The 17719-nt window shown below is 49.0% G+C and overlaps 1 protein-coding gene across 1 annotated transcript; it reads right to left on the reverse strand.

The window, feature by feature from the left end:
- Positions 1-920: 920 nt before the first annotated feature.
- RCN1 (reticulocalbin 1) lies at positions 921-13953 on the reverse strand. Its single transcript, XM_011000708.3, has 6 exons — positions 13384-13953; positions 8660-8853; positions 7488-7666; positions 5774-5834; positions 2963-3162; positions 921-2086 (listed from the first exon to the last, which is right to left on the reverse strand). Exons 1-6 carry the CDS (start codon positions 13635-13637, stop codon positions 1979-1981), a joined length of 996 nt encoding a protein of 331 aa, XP_010999010.2. The 5' UTR covers positions 13638-13953; the 3' UTR covers positions 921-1978.
- Between the last annotated feature and the right edge of the window lie 3766 nt (positions 13954-17719).

The following is a 17719-nucleotide window of genomic DNA, read 5'->3' on the forward strand; positions in this document are numbered from 1 at the left end:
ATGGGTGTTTGCAGATATAATTAAGGATCTAGAGATTAGATCACCCTGGATTATCCAGGTGGGCCCTGAAACTAGTAACAAGTGTCCTTAGGAGAGACAGAGACACAGGAGGAGGAAGAAAAGGCCGGAAGATGGAGGCAGAGTGGAGTGAACAGCTGCAGCCAAGGAACGCCCAGAGCCCCCCGAAACGGGGAAAACGCCTCCCCCGGAGCCTCTGGAGGGAGCACAGTCCTGCTAACACCTTGACTTTAGACTCTGGCCTCTAGACCTGTGGGAGTTTCTATGGTTATAAGCCACCCCCTTTGTGGTAACGTGTACAGCAGCCCTAGGAAGCAAAGATAAATGGCAATCCGTACAGACCGAGAAGAAAATAAAGCAGGGAAATAAGACAGGAACTCAAACGGGACTGCTATAAACAATGGAGTCGGAAAGCCCTGTTGAGGAAGTACATCTGAGTGACCCGAGGATGTGTGCCATGGGTGTTCTGAATCTGAAGGGAAAGCAAAGACAAATGACCCAACCTGGGAGTGAGCTTGGTGTGCCTGAGGACCAGAAGGTCAGTGGGGCTGCAATGGGAGGAGGAAGGGAGGGCTGAGGAGGTGATGCTGATGAGGCAGGAAGGGACCACATCCTGCAGGGTCTTGTAGGCCTTGATAAGCAGCTCGATTTTCTTCCAATTGAAACCTGTCTCTGAAAGGTCTTACAGTTAAGATGACCTGCAGACTCCCTAACTAGCATAGAGATGTATATATTTATTAAATAAGTTAACATGAGTATGTTCTGAACATTCTAATAATTGGATTTTTTTTAAAATACAGAACTTTTATCCTCTTACTCACGTCCTCCCATCCCACTGTTAAAGTCTACATCACGAATGAATAATGTCGCGGAGAGTGCGTGTGAAGTCAGATACCACCAGACACAGTAGAAAATCCTCAGAGGGAGCCTTTATTTCATTCACTTTCTGCGTACAAGGTGGAACTGCAACCTGTAAAAGTCATTTCATCCAGTTCAGCCAATGGCTTGGAACATCACTTTGTCCTAAGTCCACAGTGTTAAGTGGTCCCGGGCCAGATCCGAGAGTTGCAGACTCCAGAGGACCAGATGAGACGGGTCCCCGAGCTCCTAGGGCCCCACACCCTCATTCCTATCAGAGATCAGAGAGGAGATGGATTGGATTTCTATTCACTTTTTCAAAGATCAGATCTATTTCATTTCCACATCAAACAAATGTTCTCAAGTATAATAAAGCATTTACCATTTTCCTATAGTTCTTCAAATGCCTGACACTCATCACATCTCCCTACCTTTAAAATTTCTTTCTTTTTCACATTACCTTTCTCAATTGCTTCTTATTGTAAAAAACAAAAATGAAAAACAAAGATAGGTAGATCTGTTGTGCATATTAGCAGGTCGGTACAGAAAAATGCATAGAGGTTTATCTACCATTTACAGTGACAGCTCAGAGGACAAAGTCAAGAAGGAAGAATCTGAAATAGCCTTGCTCTGAAAGAAGCCTGTGTAGGATGAGATACCAACTGTAGCTTAATAAGAATTCTCCCTCATCAATTATTTAACAGCGGCAAATGTAAAAAATCTGCAGTTAAAATACATAGCCGTCACTCCATATACTGCCCCCCTCCACCCACCCAACTTCTGAATAATAGGGCTTTTCAAATTATATTCCCCTTTAGTTCAGATTTCATGGAAAACGCTTTAAAAAGTCATGTTTTAGCAATGTATCCCCCCTAGAGTGCGATTTACCAAGATTTTAATGTGTCTGGAGAGAAATCTTACTAAAAGAATAGCGATGACCATTTTCCAGCAAACAGTGAGTGAAAAACAATCATAACCCCAAGCTGAGGTGGTAAACTTGCTTTTGGGGGGGACACAATTGCTGTAAATGAGACAACTGTAGCAACCATCCAAGACAATAAAGAAAGCCTGTGACAGTCTGTCTTATCAGGGTGTGCGTGCATCAAAGTTCATCATGGTTTTTTGTGAGATCTTCCCCGTAATTGGTGGCTTGGCTTCCAACAAACATGTTCCAGTTGTCCAAGATCTCCTCTTTAGTGAGCTTTTCATCCTGTAGGAGAGAGGGAACTGCTGTTACCGGAACTCTGGTAAATCTGAGTAATCGCTCAGCATGTTGCTCATACTATGTCATTGATTTGAAATACGTAAAAGACATTTCACAATTAAAAACCCACTATGGACCTCCTTTGTCTGCCATCACTGCCCTGTAAAACCCCAAACCAGAACAGCCTCCTGCTATAAAAGCTGTGCTAAAATATATCAGGAAAGTTCTCAAGGAATTCAGAAGCTAGAATCCAGTTATGCCTACACAGCTGGCATTCCCAAAAAAGTCCCCAATGAATTCTACTTCCGTTTATGTCCTGACTGCAAAATTTAACTGTCTCTCGAGAATCTGGAGCAGAGATCAAAATGGGAAGAGGCAGGACTTCTTTCTATACCTTGTTTATTTATTTATTTGGATATTTATCAATAGACACTGGTATCAGAGCTGGCACGGTGAGCTGGCCTGAGGATGCCTTGCTTCCTTCTGCCTGACATGTTTGGTAAGTACCTGCTGACTGAAGGAATGGATGAATAAACTCATCACTGAAGGAATGGATGAATAAATGGGCAACACACGGCACACGTCTTAAACCCATGCCTGCCCACAGCCAGCAAAGGTACTGGCTCTGCAGTCCTTGGAGATGGGAGTGCATGTAAGCGTGACCCACAGCAGACTATCCAGGAACTTCTGGGCCTACTGAGCTCACCGTGGGTTATGGCGGCATTGGCTCAAGTTCACAGGTCCCTCATGTAGGGCAGGAATGAGAGACGTCAATAAGAACACAGCCGCGTGGACCATGGCAAACAGCAAAGCAGCAAACAGAACCAATCTTATGTAAACTGTCTGCCTTCAAGGAATGATTCCAGAAGGCTGTGAAAGTACCTTGTTTTTGTCCGACTCATACACCAGGTGCCTGGCCTCGGCCTGTGCGTGGTCATAGTCTTGGGGGAGGATCCAGTGGCGAATCTCATCTTTGTCCAGCTTCCCGTCCTTGTTCAGATCCCGGAATTCATTAAACTGCTCCCGTTCTGACAGAACCCAGTCTGGCTCAGGGCTGTTCTCCTCGTGGGAAAACATATCGGCTGGAAGGGAAGGCTGTTCTTGGTTATGAAGGTGAGCAGGAAGGTAAGGCAATGAGAACCCAACTTCCGGCAATCAAGAGGCCCAACCCAGCATCTCATGGGCGGTTTCTTGGGTAAATAATGCAATGATTTATCCACTGTGAAGGCTGCTAGTGGAATAGAAAAACTCTGCTTGGAGCCAGAAGATGAATCCTGGCTCTTGACTTAGTTCAGTGTTGGGATTAAGCTGCCTTGTCTGTAAAATGGAGACAAGAATTTATTCATCAAAGGGCTACGATGAAGAGCAAATGGGACACTTCTGTGAAGGCCCTCTACAGCCAGCCTGGAACTGTACGGATGACAACTAATAATAATGACTGATACCAGCACTTTCTATGATCCAGATGCAGTAAAAAATACATACTTTTTTTTTTCCATTTGATATTCATTACAATCCCGTGAAGTAGGGGTTGTTACTCACTTTACAGATGAAAACACCAACGACCCCCAGCTAGGATGCGTTTGTAGCAGGCTACATGGCAACACGGATACTCTGCTTCCAACCCACAGTCTTAACCGCTGTGTTCACTGGGGGTGGTTACATCATTTCCAGAGGGCTTTCACATGTATCATTTTATTTCATCCTTATAGCAGTTTTATAAGATAGATGAATATCGTTATTTTACAAAGTGGCAGGGAAAGGAAGAAGAAGACAAAGTTTACCCATTGTTTGCTAGGTCACTAGATCTTCCTGGAAAAGAGAGATACCCTGTGGGCAATTTGTCTTTGATGGAAACACAGCTTGGACATATCAAGTGGGAGAGCAGATAGTGAATGAAAGAAAAAGAGAGGCAAGACCCTTGGTTCAACTACAAGATAGACCCACATCCTCCTATAAGGATGGGTACTGTGTATTCCTATTTTACAGATGAGGAAACTGAGGCTTATTCTGGGTGATTACACGACTCACATAGGGTCACACAGCTAGTAAGTGGGGGAGCCAGGACTCTTAATTCCAGTGCTCCTCTCACTACACCACATCTCCCCTGGGTTTCCACTCGTCCCTGCCTGCAGAGAAGGCACCCCTGTAAATGAAGTCACCTGCTAGACAAGTCTGGATATCGCATCTCTCTGACTGCAGGTCACTCAGAATTCAGTTTTCAAGAACCGTGTCCCTACCTCCCTCTCTGCCAGTGTAAAGAATGGAAGGTATCTTTTAGGCAAAGCCACTCAAAGAGTTTTGCCCCCAAAGTTGCACGGTTTCAATGCAGATCAGGAGGAGGGCCTGGAGAGCACACACTTTTAATCAAAAGTGCTGTGTTGTTTTAATCAGTCAGCCTTCTCTGTCAGTCTAATTCCATCACCACTGTCAAGGGGTCCGAGGCCCTGAAGCTTCCCTCACATGCGTGTGCACCAGGCATGAGGACGGCTCCACTGCCCGCACTGACGGCGAGACTGTCAGCATTTGTCATTCTACAGACATTGTGCCACCGCGATCGCTTTAATTACTGTGGCGAGAGCCACCTGTTAGCACATACACATGGAGAACAGTGTTTGGTTCCTCAGGCCAAGGATAATTCCTCCTGATTAGAAGAAACTCTTCTCTTCATTACTGAAGGCACTTGTTTTTGCTGGGGAGTGGGATGGGGGTGGCGAAGTGATGCAACCACAGGCCAGAGACTGATGGCAACGTGGGCTCTGGTAATTAACTGCCTCTCTTTTGCATCTGCACAAAAATTATATCCGTCCCATCTCTCAAATGATTTTTCAGCTCTTACTTTAGTGAGACTTGGGAAAAGAGGAGCTATCACAAGAAGGCAGCCTGCAGTTGGGACCATGGGCCGAAGCACCGAAGTAGCAGCCGCTGAGGATGAGACGGAAATGTCCAGGCTGCCTTCTCCAGTCCTTCCTGCTTGGAGGGCCCTGGGCGGCTGGGGAGGGCTCTAACCAGCAGCGGCGGCTTCTGACCCACGTGCATTAATTTCAGCCTCATTCAGCCAGTGCTCCGTTACCTGAAAACACACTTCCTGATGTGGATTACATGGAGCCCTTCAGAACAAAAAGGCTAGGTACAGACCTCCCGATGGAAAATCAAAAACCAGAGGCACAAAACAGCTATAATATGGGGCAAGTGGTGCACTCTGTAAAAGGATTTGCCTCTCTGAGAAGGAATGCCTTTCTGCAGAGAGCCTGGGCATATAAACGGTTCTGTCGATCACAGCTCGGTCGACTCAGAGTTTCTAGGCCCTGCTGGCTAACAGTCTGTTTTAGAGTCTTTCCCCCGAGACTGCTCACTCTAGCTTACCTGCACATCTCTGGGATCTCCAATCCCCTTTTGCAAAGGTAGAGCTACACAGTGTGCTGAAGGGCGCCTCTCAGAGTCGTGGGGCCAACGGCTGGCCAGCCTAGTGGGGAGGCCCGCCTTTTGGGCTCTTCTCCGCTAGGAATGCCACCTTGAATCTGTTCCACTAGGGCTGGCGTGACAAGTCCCTCCCACTGGGAAGTCACAGGAGTGACACCTACAGACTTGCGGCTGTTGCTAAAAGAGGTATCTGGGGACACAGCCAGACATGTGGGTGGAGAAGTGTTGCCCAGTTGGGAGTGTGGAGCAAGACCCCAGGCCAGCACTCACCGATGTACTCATCCTGATCCACAAAGCCATCCCCGTTCTTGTCGATGTCCTCCAGAGTTTCCTAGGAAGCCAAGAGGGGAAGAGAACGCAAGACGGCTCTGCTGTCAGTAAATCTGCGAATTCTAACTAGTGTCCTCCTTTGTCCGGCTTTTATGGTTTGTCTTCTTACCTCCCTGAGCATTAGTTACTTATCTGTTTAAAAAAATAGGCAATGGCTTCTGTCCTCTTCCCCCAACTCCACAATCTTAAAAGCAGAATATTCTCTGCAAATGAAAAGGTACCTATGAGCCCAGAGGTGCTCTGATGATATCAGGGAGCCCTGCAGGGCTGACCACCTCTACCATCCAGCCAGGTCACCCCCACACGCACACCCTGAGGGGCCCAGCTTGAGAACCAGTGGATGAACCATCACAAAGACAGATTCCAGTGCTCACTGGACTGTGAGCACCAAGTTGGTGTCAGAAAAATATGGAAGTGTGGACAATTAGAAAATATATCTGACTTCTGAATGTATAATACGTTCTGTATTTAGTACATCTGACTTCTTGCCTAGGTTTTTTGCTAGGGTGAGTAATTAAATGAGTTTCCTGTCCATTGTCACAGAAGCTCAAAAGCATCCTGAAGAAAACAGCCGGCCTGAGAACAGGAGCCGGTCCAGAAGCATGTGATCCCCTGTGGATGATTCCCCAGCTTCACTGTCTTCCGGCAAATTGAGTGGACGCTAGGTGGTAAACAGAAATGATTCTTAGAGCCACTGCCCAGTCCTTAGGGTCATGGTGGTCACAAGGATGAGGCACGAGGCAAGAGTGACCCCATCCACCGACTGATAACTGAAATAGTCCAAGCTGTTTGTGTCCCAGCATCAACACAGTTGGAACTAGCTCGGGGTATCTGCCCTGAAAACAGGGGATGCCATTTATTTTACTGTCGTGGAAAGTGAAGACATTTGGGACTCAAAAAGACACTGTGGAAAATAACTACACTCAGAGGCCTTGCCAGCCTAGCTGCCCCTCAAAGCCTAGGGTCCGATCCACTCACCCTCCAGAAATCCCTCCCCATTAAGGGAAGCATCCTTTCCAGCCGCAGTTTCACTTTAAGTTTCCATATGGTTTAACAATCCATTTCTGAGTCCTTTTCTGGTTCCCTCGTGGGACGACACTAGGTGCTCACTGGACCCATTTGCTCTTTCTGGGCACACAACTAAACTGTATCTCCCCGCCTCGCCACATGGAGGAAGAGCCCGCGGAACGTAAAAGGAAGGGATGCGTCATTTCCTGACCAGAACAGCAAAGGCGGACCGTGCCTTCTCCTCCTTCCTTCTCTTCTTCCTTTATCTCCAGCTGGCAGTGGCCAGGAGGACCTCGAAGCCACAGGATGGTGGAGATAAGAGGGAAGTAGCCTGGGTGCCTGACGACACTTGGAGGAGAACCGCCCAGAAGATCCACCTGACTGGGACCACCTGCCCTGGACTAGGGATAGACGAGAACTACCCTTCGGTTGGGTTAAATGGCTAGGACTGGGGGCTGTTTGCCACAGCAGCTAACCTGCCCTGACCAGTCTCCTGGGTGGACAGGCACTCCAGGGCAGTCCACGTCAGAGCCCTTCTCCAACTCCCCTCAGGCTGAGGAACGTTCTCACTCTGGAGGCAGGGACAAGGTGTTGGTGCAGCTTTCGTCCTGCTCCTTTCCCAGCCCAGGCTCTTTAAATATCTTACCAAAACCACGATTTCCTTCATGTGCTCAAACTCCTCAGGGTGCAGAAAGGCAGTGAACTCCTCCCGGGTGGCTGTCTGGTCACCGTCCAGGTCTGCAGCCTTGAACCTTCTCTCATCACGTGGCAGCATCTTTTTAAAGGTCTGATGTTCTGAAGTATCATGAAACTCTGTGGGGTTTCCTGCAGGATGTGTGCAGAAACATTAAAATTAGGCAGCTGAGGAAGGCATTCCCTTCCCGATCACTCCTTCATGGCAAACGGTACGCATAAGACAAAAGGTCCTGATCTATCGAGTTCTTTGAAACATTTTCTTTCAGAATGCCTCTGGTGCCTGTCCCTCCACACCCGCCTCTAGTCCAGGCCCTAATGACTTACTAGGGGTGTTATAGCAAGTGGTTAAAACATAGGATTTAGACCATATTAATGTCATACTTCTCTTTGCAAAACCTTGCTTTCATCGTATTCTTTGTCCAGAACATACAGAGGCTCCCTCATACCCAGGACAGCTTGTCTAAATGTTCCTGCGAATCTTTCAAGGTCTCTCTTAATCCGGCTGAGGGTGTAGTGTGTGTCTTTGGTCCTCTTCATGCCTGCCCCCTGGAGATCTCTACCAGGCACCCAACGGGTCTGCACCCTGTGCCCTGCACACACGCCTCCATCATTCTTATGTCTTATGTCCACACCCTGTCCACTGCTGAATGCACTGCTGTACCTTTGCCCCTTTGGCTAACCCACCTTCCGTGCCCATCTCTGTCTCACCAGATATAAATCCATTCTTCAAGGCCCGGTTCCCAAACCACCTCCACCAGGAAGCCTTCCCAGGCTGTTCCAGCCCACTTGGTCCTTGCTATCTGAAACTCACAACATTCTAAAACTGTACCACAGACCTACTTACCCTCTGCTGTGTTCTCTAGGTGAAACTCTGAGATCCAGGTTGGGCAGCAGCCTAAGTCATTTTTTTTATTAGACCCTTGCCCCCTTCCACCTGCAAGTTCACTCAGAATTAAGCAACTCAGTGTATTCTTAGTAAGCAGGGCAGGACGTGACACAAGCAGGTTCTACCTAGGAGGCTGTGACATCGCCCTGAAGGGGGTGGATATGATGAGAGCAGTTTCCCACAAGAGGCTTGTTACTGGGCCCCAGCTGTGTAATCGCTCCTGCAGCACCTCTTACCTAGGTAGTAACCATACGTGGCTTGTTTGTACTCTTCCCAGGAAATTTTATCGTCTTTGTCCCGATCATAATCCTTCCAGACTTTAGCGACATTATCGTAGATGTATCTTTTCTGCACCCGTTTGATCCAGGTTTTCAGCTCCTCGGTGGTGACAAAGCCATCGCCGTCACTGTCGATTCGATTGACAATCTTCCTGTAGTTAAAAACAAACAAACAAACAAAAACCCCCGCAAGGCTATTATCAAGGCTCGTGTGATCCTGATCCAGAAAGAGATCAAACACCTGCAGAATCTAAAATGCATAAACACTCAAATAAAATCAATGATCCGACGATGCTGGAAAGAATCTTAAAGTTTACCTTCTCCAGGGGCGACATGCCTTCCTCCCGAATCAGTGCCAATGGCAGACCCCACTAGGGGATCATCATGCCCTTCTGTCCTGATAAACTTTGATGTGGCCTCAGAATCCTTCTCAACACAGTCACTGCAGACTGATGCTACCAACTGGCTGAGCTGATTTGGGAGATGAAACCTAGGTCTTCCCTGATGTAGTCCAACTCCCTCATTTAGAGTAATGGAAACTGAGGCTGAGAGCCATTGAATGCCTTTTCCAATACAGGTAGTTATCTGGTACAACTGGGGTAAGAATCCATGTCTTGTGGCTCTAGGCCCAATGCAGAAGGTGCAAGTTTCTATAAACCAACCAAAAAGTAAGTGAGATTTTTTTTCTTTTTTTAAATCTTACCACTTTGGATTCAAAGACTTGAAACTTAAAGCAGGAGGAGACCCGATCTTGTTGGACGAGGCAGAAAATGTCGGGGATGAAAGAGCCTTGACATCGCGGAACGTGGTCAGGAAACTTGACCAGCTGAGCAGCTGCAGGAGCCTAACCCCCTGCTCTTAGGGTGAAGACCCCGATGTCCACTGGCTCCTGTGCCATAGCTGGCCCAGGTCCCAGCGATTTCCTGCTGGACTTCACCCCAAAGCCCCGTACAGAGCAAACTTCAGGCTAGGAACTCAACAGTGCCCCTCTCTAGGCCAGAGGGTCCCAAGCTAGGGATGCCGTCCCTGAAGGGAGCCTCAAAGACACCCACAAGCTATTTCCAACGTTTAAGAAACTTTTACCATAGTCATCCATTTACCTGGGACGAGGTTATACAGGCTAATTAGGGATTTGTTTCTTTGCTTTGGGCTGGAATTTTATCAACTCCAACTTTTTTTTTTTACTATCGACAGGAGTTCTCATTGGCAGTTACTCTTTGATCAACTAGATCAACAAGAAACGGGAAATGAATTCATTAGTACTTAAGTCTCCGTCTCCTACCCGAGCCTGGGCGGCCCAAGCTCCTCTGTCTCAGGAAGGTGTAAACATTACTAACAGTTTTAACTTGTCCCTTCACTTGCAATTTTATCAGGTCTCAAGGCTTAAAGACTAAACCTCAAGTATCTTGCTTCCAGGAAATCACAGCCACACAGCAGAATCCTTTCAACATTGTGCAGTGCGCAGCCTACCTACTACGTGCCAGGCACTGCTCCAGTCCTGGGGACACAGCGGTGACATGCCCAACAGTTATCCAAAGCCAACCGAGGGACAGAGTCTCAAATCAGCAGAGGCCGAACGGTGTCGGACAGTGTATATGACCTGTTTTTGTGGCAAGGACAGCATCTAATTTATGCCAAATAAACATCCAGGATGTAGCTCAGCCTGAAAAATAGCAGGAGCTCAATAAATATTTGTTGGAAGCATAACTACAATCTTAACTTCTCTCTTTAAAAATCTCAAACTTGAGCTGTAGGGAAAGGCGGCTATGATGTAGATGAACAGAACGCTATAATCAACCTGGATCCTAGTCTTGTGTGATCTTAGGCAAATGACTTGACTCTCTGAGTCTCAGTTTTTCCATCTGTAAATTGGAACACCTACTTTACAAAGAATGTTGTGAGGAACAGAGGAGAGAAAAGTGCGTCTTTCCTCACTAGGGATGATAATCCCGATCCTAGGTGGATGGAGAACCCAACCAACAGGTAACAGGTAACAGAAGGAAGCAAAGCATCCAGGGAGCCTGGAGATGCACTGTCAGCCGCTAACGAGGCTGCCCTGCTCTGCTCCGCACAATGGCTACCACATGGGATAACGGGCCATGAGTGTCAAAAGAGGCCAGAAATCGGGGTCTGTATGTGAAATTGCTCCGATGTTAAAATGTTGGCAAGTGATTTACTTTCTAAGGCTGTGCGGCGCATTTGTGACTGCATGAGGCCTGCGGGTCCCCACATTACAGCCCGCTGGCCTAGGTGTCTCCAGGAGCCTTAGTGCTGTCACGTTTCAGATTCTATGGGCAGATGATGATGACAAAGTTGCCTGGATCCAGCCAAGCCCCTCCCTCTGCAGCCCAGACTGGGAGGGGACTGCTGCACCAGGAGCTGTGGACAGAGAGGCAGTTTTTCACGCTCAGCCCGTCCCCTACCGCACCCATCATTTCCAACCCTCCAACCTCCCCCGCCTCTAGCCCGGATTTACCTTATAGGTGAGTGGTGTGTCCGCTACCCACATAGTGGCTCAAGCCAGACACCCAGATGTCACCCTCAATTCCTCTCTCCCCCTATCCCCCACGTTGAGCCATGAGCCAGCACATGGGTTCCACCTCCCACATGGGTCTGGGTTCACCCTTGCCTGCCTGCCTGGTTCAGGAACACATGGCCACCCTCTGCCCTCAGTCCCCCTTTCCATGCCTCAGTTACGTTCTCTGCCCTACTGCCACTCCCACTGTCCTGACAAGTTTTGGGGATGATGACATTCCCACCAAGTCCAGGATAACATCTAATCTCTACCTCATAGAGGTCCTTCCCGCTCTGCCTGTGGCCTCCTCTCCACTCCCACCTCCCACTTCTGCCCTGTCCCTTTATTGTCCCAACAACCCTCAGTCCCGAGAACAGATTTCAAAGCCTGTATAAGCAGACTGCTCCCTCTTCAGGAATGCCTTCCCCTGCTTGTACGCCTGGTAACCTCTGAGTCATGCCACAAGCTCTGATCAGGTGACATCCCAAACCCCCAAGCGCCCCCTCCAACCTGAAACCTTAGGGGCTTCTTCTGGATATGATCGCTGTGGTTTTTACATCACAGCAAGAATGTGTAGTGTCTGCCTGCATCTCTCTCCTCCACGTATGATTGTAAGTACTTTATGGCCTAGAGCATAAGGTTTTATCTTTGTAGTTGTCAGGTATCTAACACAGTGCCTGGCATACTGTAGCCATTCAAATGTCTGTTATATAAATAAGTGAATGAAGTTAAGGTGTTCATCCAAGGGTCAAATGTAGACCAATTCCATCACCACCTGCTCTCACCACTAGGCTTACTTATCATGAGGAAGGCATTAAACTGGAAGCCTTAGGACTGCAAACTAGAGTTCCCTACTCCAATTCCCCAAACCTCTCCTCTTCCTTCTCCCTGGTAACACTGCTGCAAATGGCTGCCACCCAGGGCCCCAGAATAAATCAGCCTCCGAGTGTCTCAAAGCAATACAATAGACCGAACTCATCAATGGCCCCCATTGTTAAGGCCCAAACAAGAAGAGAAAGTACTTCTCTGCAAAATAAAAGGTGATTGTTGGGAGGGGACTTTGAAGTTCAAAGATCTTTTTATCAGAGCAGGCAGATGGTGCACCTTCACAACAGGTATAACTGAGCCTCAAATTCTAACCAACCACGCTGGCCTTTGGCGGCCGCCATCTGCACAGGGATAGCTGTGTTCTTTTTCTATGTAGCAAAAGAGGAAGATCCTCCACCCCCAGGAACCAGATTACTGGAGGCCTGGTGCCTAGCAGGCAGGGCTGCCTCCCCAGCCGGGTCCCCATCTGGGATCAGGCTGGCCTCTATGGGAAGGTTTGCAGACACCTTTACACAATGCTCAGGTGTCTCCCCAGGGGCTGTGGAGAAGCGGGTGCACTGAGATGTACCTAAGTTTTGCTTCCCAGGTTTGGTTCTTCACTCAAATGCCTTCAGCAGTGAAATTCACAATCTGCTACCACACCACCCTCCAGCTTTTGCCCTAGGTTGCCAAAGGACTGTGTTCCTCTGCTTACATCGGAAACTGCTGGAAACAGAAACGAGGGGACCAATTTCCATTCCGACTCCCCATCCCTATCTCCAAATGCCCTCCCTTCTTAACAACAAGATTTTTATACCCCTACTTCAGATTTATGGGCCGATTAACCAGAAGACAAGAACAACCCAGTCCTGGCCCAGGGGCACAGGCCAGGAATCAAGCTTCTCCTTCGTCTCCCCTTCATCTTTCATCCATTAAGGATCATCTTTGGGACCTTAGCAGTGTCTCATGCCCTCCTTTCCTGGATTGGGGACAGAAGAGAGGAACAGGGAGGGTGGGGAAGAACTCATGTCACTAAAAGGCCACCGTGGACAAATTCTTCTTTTATACACTCTCCCCTCCCTTCTGATGCAACCCAGGGGAGGGGGCGGGCCCTGGTCGTCCTGGCTCCCGCGCCCGCTGCCACGTTCTCGCCTCCACGCGGGAGGCCACTCCGCCCTGGCGCGGCGGCGCTCTCCACGCAGGGTCCCGGCGCCCTCGGGCAACTTTGCTCCGGCCCCGCATGGGCCCCTCCCTCGGGTCCGCGCTCCCGATTTCGCTTTCGCTTTGCGGCTCGCAGCCCGCGCGGCTCCCGCCCGAGTGGCCCCGCGGGCACCTGCGGCGCCCCCGAGCGCAGCCTCACCCCAGCCTCTCCTTGCTCTCCTCCGAGGTGAGCTGGTCGAAGGTCTTGGAGTCCTCCTTGCCCAGGAAGGCCTCGTGGTCGTACTGGAAGCTCTGGTTGTCCTCGGGCGGCCGCTCGCCCAGCTCCGAGTCGGGCCGCACCACGCGCTCCTTGCGCACGGTGGGCTTGGCCCGCAGCGCCGGGGGCGCCAGCACCACCGCCAGCAGCAACCCCAGGGCCAGCTCCAGGCGGCGACCACGGCCGCCGCGCGCCATCGTCGGGAGGAGAGCGGCCCGCGGGAGGCACCGATCGAGCGACGAGAGCTGCGGCTGGGGAATGGGGGCTCCTAGCGCGCGCGGCGGCGGCGGCGGCGGGGCTGGAGCCGGCGCAGGGAGGGTGGGGACGGGCCAGCCCCTCGGCCAGCGCCCGCCCCGTGCCAGAGCGGAGGGGCGCGCCCCGGGCGGCGGGCAGGGGAGCACCGGGCGGCCCCGCTCACGCGCCCATTGGCCGCCGGGTTGCGAGGGGGAGGCCGGGGCCGCGGGGCCTCGGAGCCACGTCGCCCGCCGTGGTGGTGGGCGCGGGGCTCGGGTTTCGCCTCGGCCCCTCCCCGAGATCTCGTCGCGAGGGGCGGGCCCAGGCTGTCTAGGCCGGGGACTGGAGGGCTCGTAAGAAGGCCGGGAAGTTCTTTGTCAAGCAACAGATGTTCGGGGTAAAATTCCCTCTCTCTTCCTCCAGTTCCGGAGAACTGAAAAGAGGAGGCGCTGCTCCTCCTCAACTTCCAGCTGAGAGCCCGAATCTCAGCCCCGGACCCCGCCCCAAGATGTGCTCTTAAAACAAATTCGACCCCATTTACCCAAACTTGGAATCTGGTTACAAACACAAGAGATTTGAAGGAGGTGGGCGAGGTCCCCTAGAAACAAGGGTCGCAAACTCACGTCTGGAGGAGAGCCAAGCAGGTGACTTAAATATGACCGAAGGACCATCCAAACTGAACAGCCCTGTGCACTCCAGCGGCCAGGAGAAGTGCAGGCCTCAAGCTGGCAGATGGTCTCAAAAGAAATCAGGATCTTGGGTGTCTGTTTTCATTTCTAAAGGGTAGCAACTCACTTTGCAAAAGCACTACATGTCTTAAACAGATCTTATCTGTACACTGAGTCCGAAGTAATGCTACCAATATAGAGATGCTCTGTAGAATCTTATGCAGCGATGGAAACGTTCTATAGCTAGGCTGTCCCATAGGGAGTGGTTACTGAGCACACTTGACAGGTAGCTAGTGTAACAGGCATTGAAAATTCAAGTTTAATTCAAAATTAAATTTAAACTTAAATAGCCACATGTGGCTAGTGGCTATCATATTGGACAGTGCAGGTAAAGCAATGATTCTTTTTGTGTTACAGCCTTTTGAGACTCACTGAAAGCCATGGACCTTCTTACAGAAAAATGCACACACAGCTACTGGCCTAGATGTTTGATTAAAGTGTCAGAGGATTCATGGATCTTCTGAAGCCCCACTTGTGAGCCTCCCTAGTAAATTAAACCTGTGGTTGAAGGGGAGCCCACCCCACAGCCCTGGACAGCTGTACTCCCAGAGCTTTTCCTCCATCTTGCTCCATCCCTCATCCCTGAGCCTCTAGAAAAGGTCACTGGGCTTTGCTTCCTGCTTTTACAATAAGGATGTCAGGACATTATCAACAACAGTATAGATCCAAGTACCTTTCTTTTAAAGACTTCTATTAATAATTAATGAGTAATAATGTGTGCTCTCCATGGCCTAAGCAGTGGACTGGGTGCTGAGGGACAATGGAGAGTCATGGTTTCTGGAGAGCTATAGTGTATATGAACAGATATTCATTTATTCATTCATCTGCCCACTCATTCATTCATTCGCTATACTGAGCACCTACTGTCAGGGCTCTGCTGGTACTGATTTACTGAGTAGCCATAGATAGCAAATAAGCATGGTAAGTTATCAGGGAGGTAGACATTCAGCATCATGGAGTATGTTAGAGGGGGTTGATTAAGGAAGGCTTCCTGGAGGAAGGGACAGCTAAACTGCGACTGAAGGTGAATAGGATAAGCCAGACAGCAAGGGTGTGAGTATATAAGAAGATAAGTTCTTGTGCGACTTAACACAGAGCAGTGGAGTTTGAGATAATGTCCTTGTGATCCTGTATATCCCCAGTGGCTGGCAGTGAGACCAGGGATGTATTCCTTGGTGCCCCACCCCACCTGCAGTGACTTTGCATGAGACACGCAGTGCTGTGCTTGAGTGGCTTGTCCCCTACTACCTGTCCAGAGACTTGACTTTCAAGCAATAGAGAAGCATTACTTCGGTTGTCAAGAGCTCCTGATTAAAATGCAAGGACCCTGAGGCAGGTGGCTTAGTACCTTCTTGCTCCCTCAGGCAAGCAGGATGTGATTTGTTTGAGTAGACAATGAGGGGGAGGAGTGGGAGGAGGCACAGAGAGAAAGAGATCAGAGCTAGAAAAAGAAGAAAAGTATAGGAAGGGAATGAGAAGGTGGGTGGAGATTGGAGACAGTCTTGGCTTATTCACAACTTTGCCACCGGCAGGCCTGGCCCCAGGGGATTGATCCAGACTCTCAGGAATGAGGATGGCACATCCTTTGCCCCGGTACTAGCTGGTTTCCTGCCAAACCCTAGTGATTTCCAACAGTTAGATTGTTCCAGATATAGTCTTGTCTCCTGTGGGAATTACCAGAGAATTCCAGCGCTGCTGTGAATGCAGAAGTTTACTTCATCCCTCCTCCACCCCCCGGGTTTGCCTACATTCTATTCTTTCACATTTTCACCCTTCCACTGTCCTGTGAGAGTTAAAACAAGCCCTTTCAACCAAAAGCTCAGGAGTAAGTGATGATATCAAATAGTCAAAGTATTTCACTGTGTAATTGCTTTCCTTCATTTTAAAATTCGCTTTTTATTTCTTCCCATGTGCCTATATGGCTAAATATATTGTCATCTTTAGCCTTTATTTTTGATGAAGCAGAGGAACCAGAAGCAAGAGGAGTGGCATTTAGCAGCAGCTGTACCAGCGGAAAGGAAAAGCAAATTTCAAATAGGTGAGTTGGTCAGTGTGAGGTATGCTGATCTGCTATTTCTGGCTGCAAGGAGCATCATCAAATACAACAAAATCCAACCAGAAGTTACTAAAACAATAAGAAAAATTTATAGTCTCATGTAACAAGCTATCTCACGTTAGCTCAGTTTCAGAGTGGTTAATTCAAGTGGCTTGATGATGTCATCAGAGAACCAGGTTTTCTGTTTTATTTTTTTCTTTCTCTCAGAGGCAGGAGTGTTTCCTCTCTTCATCAGGAAGAAAACTTTCCCAGCAGACCTCCCTTCACATCTCATTGGCCAGAATTGTGTCACAGGCTTATGCCCCCTATCCAGTGACAGGCAAGGGGAGTGGAATTTCCAGGGCTGATTCAGGCAAGTTAAGATTGGCTTCCTGGGGCTGGAAGATACGCAGATTCCTCTGCAGCACGTGATTAGTGTTCTGCTGGGGAGGACGAACACTCCAGGTGACGGCTGTGTCTGCTGGGAGGAACCATGAGTGACTGCTTTCAGGTTTAAAAGCACCTTGAGCATTCTATCTTTTTCTACTTCTCCATTCAAAATTACACACACTCTTCAAGGCTCAACTCAAATGTCACCCTCCCCGTAATGTTTTCATTTATACCTTCAGTCAGAATTTATGACTTCTTCCTAAATATGCCCTGAGCCTTTGCATCTCACACATAATGCTTTTCCCAGTCTGCTTTGGGTTAACAAATTTCCCTTCATCTCCCCTAATTCTGAATTCCTTGAGAGGAAAGACCACGTATGATTCATGTCTACCTGCATGAGTCCAGGGACCAGCATGTTTACTGCCTTCCCGCAGAAGCTGATTCCCATAAGGCAGATTTCCACGGGGCCAGGGCCCATTACTTTTGGGTCATTACTGTACACCCAGCACCCAGTGCAGTGCCTTGTGCAAGTAGCTGCCTAACAGATATTTTGAATGAATAATAGAATAATAATAGCAACCAATTTCTGCTTCTGGTCAAGGTGGATGAGGGAAGGGGCTAGATTTACCCTTCCATTTGAAACAAACAAACAAAAAACACAAAAGCCACGAAACAACAGTTTTCAAGGCACTGGACACCAGGCAACGAAGGACACTGGACCTAAACAAGGAAGTCCTACGACTGCCCCAGTTTAGTTTCCTTCATATATTTTCCAAGGCATGTGCAGGGAGGGGAACTAAGATGAAGCCTGGCAGACTCCCTGAGTTGAAAAGAGAGAGGTGAGTGTGCAGACCCCAAATCAGCCACATTTCTTAGGAGAGAGAACCAGAGA

The sequence above is a fragment of the Camelus dromedarius genome, chromosome 12 (genome assembly GCF_036321535.1).
Source record: "Camelus dromedarius isolate mCamDro1 chromosome 12, mCamDro1.pat, whole genome shotgun sequence".
NCBI classification, from domain to species: domain Eukaryota; kingdom Metazoa; phylum Chordata; class Mammalia; order Artiodactyla; family Camelidae; genus Camelus; species Camelus dromedarius.